Source organism: Rhea americana, unplaced genomic scaffold (genome assembly GCF_003343005.1).
Source record: "Rhea americana isolate MKP2758 unplaced genomic scaffold, rheAme1 scaffold_529, whole genome shotgun sequence".
In the NCBI taxonomy this organism is placed as follows: Eukaryota; Metazoa; Chordata; class Aves; order Rheiformes; family Rheidae; genus Rhea; species Rhea americana.
The window spans coordinates 38,288-48,488 of record NW_028186678.1 but is presented as its reverse complement, the minus strand read 5'-3'; the positions used below and the strand labels follow the sequence as shown (position 1 = coordinate 48,488).

General features: G+C 40.7%; 1 protein-coding gene across 3 annotated transcripts in view; it reads left to right on the top strand.

The window, feature by feature from the left end:
• PLAGL2 (PLAG1 like zinc finger 2) overlaps nt 1-9,541 on the top strand; it is a 10,460-nt gene extending 919 nt beyond the window's left edge. Inside the window, exons 2-4 of one of the 3 annotated variants that reach the window (XM_085318247.1) lie at nt 2,538-2,757; nt 4,399-4,797; nt 5,718-9,541. In XM_085318247.1, coding sequence (XP_085174373.1) covers nt 4,532-4,797; nt 5,718-6,939 — 1,488 coding nt within the window. In that variant the 5' untranslated portion in view covers nt 2,538-2,757; nt 4,399-4,531 and the 3' untranslated portion in view covers nt 6,940-9,541. Of the gene's footprint in view, nt 1-2,533; nt 2,758-4,398; nt 4,798-5,717 lie in introns of all 3 variants that reach the window. The other 2 variants (XM_085318248.1, XM_085318246.1) reach the window with 2 other exon arrangements.
• The last annotated feature ends 660 nt before the right edge of the window (nt 9,542-10,201 follow it).

Sequence of the window (10,201 nt, the reverse complement as noted above, 5' to 3'; positions counted from 1 at the left end):
AAAAAAAAAAAAAAAAAAAGCCACAAAAATGATTTGGGATCTGGAACTAATACCTTACAGTCAGATATCAGAGCTGAACTTAATTAGAGCACTGTGAGGAAAAGCATAGAATAATTTCAGTATGATGCATGAAGGCTTTGAAAGATGAGCTCTGATAAATGTCGTTGCAGTAGTTTAAAGCAATATGGTCAGTGGTCAACATGTAGCAAAATCAATAAAAGATAAGCGAACCCATGTCTCTGACAAACTGATGCTATGTTTGACACTCAGGCTTAGGTTGTCCAGAAGGTGAGTTTGAGCTATGACACTGGGCTGTAGTTGAGTTCCAGTACTCAGTTGAGTTTCYCTCATGGATTCTGTTCTCCCATTTCTCCTGCACAGCTAGTACCTTCTGCTTTAGTTTAAAAACTTTAAATACTGTCGCAAACCTGACTAGGGAACTGATCTGACTAGGAGAGGAGAATTTAAAGAAGTTACTTTTCAGTTCTTTTGGCCACAGCACTGTGCAGATATACAAATARCTCTGCCAGCACAGTGCAGAAGCAGACGATCAGGACTGTGCGGGCAAAGGATTCTGTAGGCCAGTTTCCCCAGTCCCACCACAAAATACAGAAGCTCAGCCATTCYGAGAGCTATGTCTCAGAAAGAAAAGTGACAATACTGGGGCAGCTCCTTAGCAGAGGCATAATGAGACTCAGCACCTAGAAGCCAAGGACAGACAAATTCGAATTAGATGCAAGAGATGCCCTTTAGAGAAAGAGCTGGGACTGTTTAGCCTGGAGAAGAGATGGCTTGTGGGGATCTTAATCAACGTGTATAATGATCTGGTGGGAGGTATATGGGAGGCAGAGCAAGACTCTTCTCAGTGGTTGCCAGTGACAGGATGAGAGGTAGTAGGCACAAACTGAAACACAGGAAATTCCATCTGAACACAAAAAAAAACACTTTTTTTTTTTTTTTTTTTTTTTTACCATGAGAGCGGTTGAGTAATGGAACAGGCTGCCTGGAGAGATTGTTTAGTCTCCATCCTTGAAGATATTCAAAACCTATCTGGACATAGTCTTGGGTAATCTGCTCTAGCTGACCCTGCTTTAGCAGGGGGTTGGACAGGTGATCTCCAGAGGTCCCTGCCATCCCCAACTGTTTTTGATTCTGTGAAAAGAGAAACTGCAGCTCCATAATGCAGGAGGTCAACAGTCAGTCTTCCAGGGTAGTTGTCCCTACTTCCCTATTGCTGTAAGCCCTTTGCACCAGGATTAGCACAACTGTGTTCTCAGATCAGAGAACTGATCCAGGCACCTTTTATTTTTTCTTGATTGTTTTTAACATGGATCAGTTCCCTGATCTGGTTCCCAGAACAGGTCACAGAGTTTTCATGTGCAACAGAGGGAATGGTACTCTGCATCACCAGAGTGATATCTAGATGCAGAAATAGTGCAGTGCAGCACTAAGTGCTACGTAATTGAACCATGATTTGAGAATGATTAAACACCGGAACAAACTGTCAAAGCAGGTGGTATGCTCTCTATCCCAAGGTCTTTCAGTCAAGGCTGAGTGCTTTTTTGTGCTATGTACTTACTCAGACRTATCATTTTTCTGTGCAAAGATAAATGGGTGGAATCTCATACACAGTATATGCTCCATCACTTGATATGATCTCTTCTAGCTTTAWTTTGCACAAGCTTGATATATGTAGAAATGAAATATTTCATATTAATTGGCAGCCTATGGGAACCCAGCATTCAGATGGATGAAACTTTTTCCAGCTCTYTGTTCACCATGACAACCTCTTAACCTCTGTAGAATTGAAGGAGAGGAAGATTGACCTGGTGACGGGAGTTTTTTGTAACCATCAGATCTGAGATCTCTTGAGTTCTTTGGGCTAGAAATATTATTCAAGGACAAGTACTGAACCTTTTATGTTGAGCAAGTTTCCCAGTCCTGGTATAGATTCTGTGATCAAAAAGATGTTTTCTGAAGAAGTATAGGTAAATATATCTGAGAGTTCAAAAAAAAAAAAACAGTAATTGTTTCTCTCTGGTAGCTACAGACTTATTCTGAACAGGGAGTATATTGGAAACATTCTTTAGGGAAATGTTGCATAAAAAACCTAGCCAAGATCTTTTGAAAAATAAAATATAGATCATGCAGAGAGTTTATTAGCCAAGCATGAATCGTGTTGTTACTCTTTCAAAGATGTGTTGCTATTTTTATGCTATTACTTTTAGCAAAACTAGGTTGCAATAGTTTCACTGATACTATGCAAGATCCTCATCTGTATTTTTTTCTTAATTTACAGCTGCTTGTGTCCTGTGATAAGTGTTTAGGATTAGAAAGAAACCCAAACAGTTAGCCCTTTTTCTTTCTAGAACCTTAAAATTTTAAAGGAAGGTTTATGAAATTTTACAGTAATTGATTACAGGGAAATTATTTTTTAACTCATTTGTGAGAATTTGAGTTTCTGCTTGGAAGGTGATAGTTCATGTKCCTTAATATTAAAGATGGCAACATTCAAACTTTGTCTTTTTTTCAGGTAGCTTTGAAACTGGAACAGATGGCTGAGCTTGTTCAGAGGGAAAGAAGCAAATACCTGGAGAAAGTGGTAAAGACTCTTGGAACGTGTGCAAAACTCTGAAGCAGGAGATAGAGCTCATTTATAGTTTTCAGCACCCACCTCAAAAGAGGTGAAATACTCATAGTGTTAGACACCTACAAAGAAAGATTATTCTGAAACGCAGGACACCTGCATCCTGAGAGGTAAAAGGAGCCATCACATCACACTGTGGTGTCTCAGCAGTTTTAATCCTTTCTTTGTTGTGCTCTGTTCAAGTAGGCTCAGTCCTCATAAAATCAAATTCTGTCCCTGATGGTCATTTTGAAACCTCATGCTTAGTGAAATACATTCCTAGAATCATGCCATTTCCCAGTGTTTTCACCCTGAGGGAACCATTCGTGGTATCATGATTTGATTGTGTAGTTACAATTAGTGTCATTTCATCTATTCATAACGTTCAGTCATGCACTTTCTTAATGGGGATAGGTTCGTTCCCTCGTAGTTGCACATCCTGCCCACAACTGGCACTCATGTTGATGTGCAGGCAGGAAGTTCCTCCTTCTGAAGCAATCATGGAGAAAGAAAGAGTTTGAGGGTTTTGTGTTACTTTAAGAAGTGTTTCTCAGGCAGCTAACTAATGAAAAAGATCTATTCTGAGGTTTTTATTCCAGCTAACCATTTAACAGTTCAGGTGCTGGTGGAACTTTATAAAAATGCAGGACTTTATGCACAAGACAAATACAACTTAAGACCAACCTACTAACAGCGATTAATATAGATGTTCACAGATATGAAAGCCAACAGAGAATACCCGTAGATGAAGAGGATGTAGGAGGTATATTTTGTTGAGGAGGAAACAGTTTGACCTTCTATATCAATGGATGAGACTGTAAAAGAAGGATATTTGCTCATTACTATAGAAAACATGCTAATTGAGAGAGGTGGAATCTGCCCTGCAGTAGAAAAGAGAAAATACCATGACTAAACATACTCTGAAGAGAAGCAGAATCTGTTATCTTTTTGAAAAATGTGCAGTGTTGCTGAGTAGCAGGTTTTCTTCCACTCTCCTGTTGACCCATGTATGGTAATTCAGATTGGTTTGCTTGGAGGTGGTCTTACCAGTTCACCAAGTTTGTAGCAGAGTGGATGAAAAAAAATTACATGAGAACCTTAATTTCTCAGAGAAGCTCTAGAAGATACTCGCACATGAATAATGATCAAGAGCAAGTAAGAATAAGCTATAAAGTATAAGCAAAAAGTATGAAAAGAGATCCATAAAAAAAAGCTGGGAAAGGTGAGGTAGAGCTGCAGAGACACACCTATCTGCAATATTTCAGAAGAAAACGAACGCAAGTGACACAGGCTCTTAATAGTTGCAAAAAGATGTTATTCACAGAAATCTAACATTATTTTGTTCAGGGAACTAAAGAGAAACGGGGGTTAAGGGAGAATAAAACCTCATCCTCTGTGTTACAGAAGTGATTTAATGTCTTTCTGCTCAGCAGTAAATTATCTCTGCTGTGCTCAGAATGCATCAACTACTGCTGGCACTTCATCTCATATATTGGATTGCCATATAGATATATTCCTGGGTTAAACTCAAATCTAGTGCTCCCACGTTAGAAGCACTCTCTAGCTGATCTGCTGTACCACACTGTAACATAATTGACTACATTTTATTCTGCAAAGCACAGACATTCTAGAGGTGGGAGTTTCCCTTGTCTGCGAACAAGCGACGTGCAAGACAAGCATCTTCACATACTTACAGTGCTTGTTGAATGCTCATACATCTTTGTGTGCACAGATGAGAGATACAGTATCTTAACACTATTCTGTGATTTCAGATGAAGATTTTTTGCTATTAAAGCAGTTTCACCACAGAAGGTTCCAACTGACGGCTGTACCAGGACAACATCACAGCCAGATGCCCGCAGGCTTGAGTTCTGCTTGACATGGCCATGTTCTACTAGACCTGCCATGACGGCATTCTTCCCCAGTATCCCCAACTGGATTCAAGATGCAAAGCAGGAGGAGGAGGAGGAGACAGGCTGGAAATTAGTCTCCAGGCCAAGAGGTGAAGAGACTGAAAGTCAGGGAAAATGCCAATGTGAAATATCGGAGACCTCCTTCCCTAATGTGGACAAGCTAAGAGCTCACACACTTTCTCATACTGAGCAGAGACCATACAACTGTCCTCAGCTGCACTGTGGCAAAGCCTTTGCTTCTAAGTACAAGCTATATAGGTAGGTAACTGCTGAGTGCCTCTGCAGAACAGTTCTCTCCTACCAGAAGAGAGGGGAAAACCCCTCCATGATGTTTTTTTGATATAATTTCTGAGAAGGTGGAGGAGGGGGAATGCCCTTGTTACTTTGCAAAGCAGTTGAGTCCCAGGCATTACCATACTTGGCATCTGTTTAAGCACCTTCCAGAGAACCTCAGACAATACTTTATCCTGAGCTCAAGATATTTTCTGTATTAGTAAGGAGGAAATTGAAGCATAAAGTGAAGTTTACAAATAATAAAAAAAAAAACACAACCTGAAAAGCAAGAATAGCATTCRTATTACCTAAGCCCTACCTCTGTAATTTTAATCACAGGAGCATTTCTGTGAAAGTTATTGTTCTAGCATGAAGAAGTAGAGCTTCTATTTGTGTACTGAAATATAGGGTAGAAAAATAACTTATAAAATCACTAGGAACATGGTTTCATAGAGTAAAGGATACCAAGGTGAGATCAGTCAATAGTGGTAGTCAAAAGACATTGCCACAAACTGATGCCTCTTGAAATGAAGTGGTCTCACCAGTAGACAAGCATTTCTTGTCATAAACTACCAAGGCTGTCTGTGTCATTTCCCTTTTTGGTAGCCTCAACAGAGAGAACAGGAGATGAGTAGAAGATTGAAGTAATCAAGTGCAGAGGTGATGCATTCCAGGCAGGACAGGCACCACTTAGATTCTGTAACTGTTGTTAGTAATGTTGTGCTTCTGTGCCTGGAGAATCACTGCTGCCCAGGCTGGCTGTTCAGCATCTTTTTAGTAGCATTAAAACTCCAGCTCGCATTTTTGTGCCAATAAGTGTAGGACAAGGAAAAACTTGAGAAAGTAGCATGTGTTCTCTTAGGGGTTGAACTCTAGTCTAAACTCTCCTGCTTTTCTCCCAAAAGGCATATGGCCACTCACTCTGCTCAGAAGCCTCATCAGTGTATGTATTGTGAAAAGATGTTCCACCGGAAAGATCACCTGCGCAACCACCTTCAGACCCATGATCCCAACAAGGAGGCCCTCCATTGTCCTGAGTGTGGCAAGAACTACAACACAAAACTTGGCTTTAGGCGACATCTGGCCATGCATGCAGCTGCTAGTGGTGATCTTAGCTGTAAAGTATGTCTCCAGACATTCGAAAGTACGCAAGTCCTGCTGGAGCACCTCAAAGCTCATTCTAGGCGGGCCTCTGGTGGAGCAAAAGAAAAGAAACATCCCTGTGACCACTGCGATMGGCGCTTCTACACTCGGAAAGATGTGCGGAGACATTTAGTAGTACACACGGGGCGGAAGGACTTCCTGTGCCAATACTGTGCTCAAAGATTTGGGCGGAAAGATCATCTGACCAGGCACATGAAGAAAAGCCACTCCCAGGAACTGCTGAAGATAAAGACAGAGCCAGTTGACATGTTGGGTCTCCTAAGCTGCAGCTCATCTGTAGCAGTGAAAGAAGAGCTGAGTCCAGTCCTATGTATGGCATCTAGAGACATGATAGGTGGTAAGAGCTTCCCTGGCATGTTGCCTGTGGGCATGTACAGTACACATCTCCAAACCATGCCAAGCTCAGGGATGCCCCATTCTTTGGTTCCTAATTCTCTTCCAATGGGAATGAGCTATCCTCTGGAGTCTTCTTCTCCCATCTCCTCCCCACYGCAACCTCCTCCAAAGTATCAGCTCGGACCTACCTCATATTTGCCTGAGAAACTACCCAAAGTAGAGGTGGACAGCTTTTTGTCAGACTTCCCTGGCAGCCTGTCTCTCTCATCTGGTGAGCCTCAGTCCTCTTCGCCTCAGCCACCCCCTCTGGACGAGGCTTTGCTTTCCAAGAGCCCTGCTAACCTTTCAGAGGCTCTCTGTGCTGCTAACATGGACTTTTCTCACCTTCTTGGCTTCCTCCCCCTAAATCTTCCTCCTTGCAATCCACCTGTATCTTCAGGGGGATTGGTCATGGGCTACTCACAGGGAGAGACACAGCCACTGCTTACCACTTTGCAACATCAACCTCAAGACTCCCCTGGAACTGGGGCCTCACTGAACTTTGGTCCCCTTCACTCATTGCCCCCTGTTTTCACCTCCAGCTTGAGCACAACCACACTGCCACGTTTCCACCAGGCATTTCAATAAGCTGAAAATAGCACTGGAGAACAGATCTTTCTGTCACCCTTTTGTGGAGAGCCTTAAAAACGCACAACTCTTACTTCCCTTTGGGGTGTGAAAGCTTTCCAAAGCTGTTTCAGACAGGAGGTTTCTGATCGCTGGAGGGAGCACTTGTAGACTGGAACAGCAGATATTCCCATGCAAGTCCCAGTCCTGTATAGTGAAAAGATTTCATCTAATAGACTGGATATATTTTATCTATTTTTTAATCTGTGAATCAGGAGCCACACTTAGCACTGACCTTCCCTAAGATCCTGGAGCTGTGTTCCTCTTTGGGAAGGGACTGACCCAGAGAAGGAGTTGAGGCTCTTTCATCTTGGGCTAAACTTTTGAAGAGTCCACCTTCCATTTCATATTATCACACTGCAATTCTGGCAAAATAGTCAATACCTCCACATGGAGGAGGAGGAGAAGTCAGGATACCCACTCTCTATGAAGCCAATGGGGAAGAGGTTGCCCTTCCCCACTACCTCTCATCCTATCACCTAATACAGCTTACTCCACCTAATACAGCTTACTCCACATCAGTGTTAAGTAACAAGACCGTTTACACAGTGAATTCAGACACATCACCTCATTTTTCTTTACAGAGCCATTAGGTTAAACTCATTACAGTGAACATTGTTTACACAACGTAAATCTGTTTCCACCATTACAAAAATAGGAGGCATCAGAATACACTGGTTTTATATCTAGTGTAGCTAGAACACTGTTTACACAATGAAGTCAGGTTGCACTGATTTCTCTTCACTTTCAAGTTCTTCCCCCATGGGGAAATACACTGCTTTTTTGGACCATTTCAGCCCCTGCTGCTGTAAGTGGCAGTTTCCTGCGTATTCCCTCTGGCTATCCATATGCATCAAGAGGACAGCGCAACTCTCGCAACTTAGCTTATTTTTGTGGTGTATGGATAGAGCCCTTTTAAGTAAAGCATACAGGCAAATAGATCATGCATCTGTTCTGGAAACCAAAGGATGTGAAAAAGCAAGGTGAGGAGCTAGGTAGGGGCTAGCAGCATCAAGTGCTGTCATACCAGAACTGTACGAGAACAAACTTCTGACATCTGCCTTGAGATGAGGGACAGAATATGAATTTCTCTCTCTCTTTTTTTTTTTTTTTAACATAACCATTCAGTGAGGTCAATACCATGCTGTCTGAGCTCAAGAGATACATTTTGACCTCCAGTCTAGGATGATGACAACCAGGAATCAGGAGGAAAAAATTGGTCCCAGGTTCATTTACACTTTGTCACTGTATTTGAAACATTTTCCCCAACACTAATAGTTCTAACAAAAGCTGAGGGCTTGGATCTGCAGTTACCTTTTCACTTAAGTTTTGGAGCCACAAGCTTTTTTGTTCTCTCTTTGTCAAGCCTTGCCTCCTCAACTTAAATTTCTGCTTCCCTTGCTCCCTGTACCACCTCTTAAAATTCTTCTATGGAATGTTTACCTACTGATAGCAAAAGAGTTAAACTGTTAAGTGGCACTAACAGCTGCTAATGAGTGAGCTGCTAATGTCATTTAGCATTTGTATTGTCTCCTGTTCTCATTTTCCTGGGYGCTTGTACTCAGGATAGTAACATATGAAGGTCAATTTTGCTATACTTTAGTGCATATTTATGAATATAGACACGCAGATCTTCATGCCTCAGCGTGCAGGAATCATCATAGGTCAATATGAACTAGGAAATCTATCAATATTGTTCTCCATAAATTTAGAAAATGCAAAATCTACCTCTACTTTGTTATCTTAGCTCCTTCAATGAAGTCAGATACTGTCTTCCCTCCTTTCCCCAGAATACATCCATTTCAGTTAATGCATTTTACTTTCTGCTGAGCCATTGATACCACAGCATGAGATTAGCTGTGCTTTGTTTGTTCATAGGCTTGTCCCCCTTCCATTTTACTCAAGAATTTTATTTTTAATTTAGTTTAGTAATTCTTCCCAGAATGACTCTTTAGTGATCCAATGATTCTCCAAAACATAGATCAATTGTTTTAGGTTAGCCAGCAATGCTGCAAATAATACTTTTGTATCAAAATGTAATATAAGATTTATTTACCTCAGCAATATCCTGTGGCAATGATCCCTGAGTTAAATGCAGTACTTCCTTCTCTCCACTTAAAATGTTGCCTTTCAAAGTTCAACGAGTGCCTTCTTGTTCTCTAACATAGAAAAGGTAAATAGAGCATGTCAGCTAGTCTTCTGTTTACCATCATTAAATACCTCAATCCTGTCTTCTATTGCTTTTCTCTTTGCAAAGTAAAGCGTTTCATAATGTTAAAACATATGCAAGCCTTATCCATCTTCAGTTGAGAGAATTTATTTTGAAAAATAAGTGGTCAGAACTGATCACTTCCTGCAAGTGAAGATGTATCAGATTTTTGCAATGCCATCATATATTTTTTTTCTTCCATTTCATAACATTCAGCTTTCTTGCTTTTTGCCTGCATTGTACTCTGAACAGCTGTCATCACTGAATTTCTTTAGCAGTGGTAGCTAAACTTAGAGCCAGACATCTCTTTCCTACCAGTAGTCTGTCAAAGAATAAATGGAATTCATTTCACTACTATTTGCATGTGTTATTTGCTTTTCACAGCTATTCTAATGAGCAAAATTGCAGTAACGTTTGTGAATTAAATGAAAGTTTAAACCAACAAAGGGACCACGTTCACAGAAGGCAAGCTCATGCTAATACCAAGTATTTGCACTGGAACCTGAATATGAGTTCCTGTTTCCCAACAGAACTAATCATTTGCAAATATTTTCTCAGCCAGTCTAAAACTAATGAGACAACTTCGAATCAAAATACGGAGTACTTTATTCACATAATAAATTATTTTGTGAAGCTAGTGAAAATTTTTCAGTTAGCTCATAACAGAAATTTTTGAATGTATGAACTGCACCACTTCAGAATCTAAATTCATTAGGAAATATGCACTGAGCTTCAATAAATTGTTATAAAAGTGATTACAAGTCAGCTTAGACAACCTCTTCCTTATGCAATTGTAGAGAAAGTATAATGTTAAACTTACCACACTGTGAGAATGATTGCTGTAGCACAGTCTGAAAAACTGTACTGTTTATGTTCGTGACACTTGTGCATGAGGGAACAGCATCCCATTATGCTCATTATGGGGTTAAAAAAAAAGTTTTGTCACAAAGTTTTTTGTTAAATCAAGACTTAGGGATGTATAACTCACCATGCTACTTTCTATCATAAGATTAT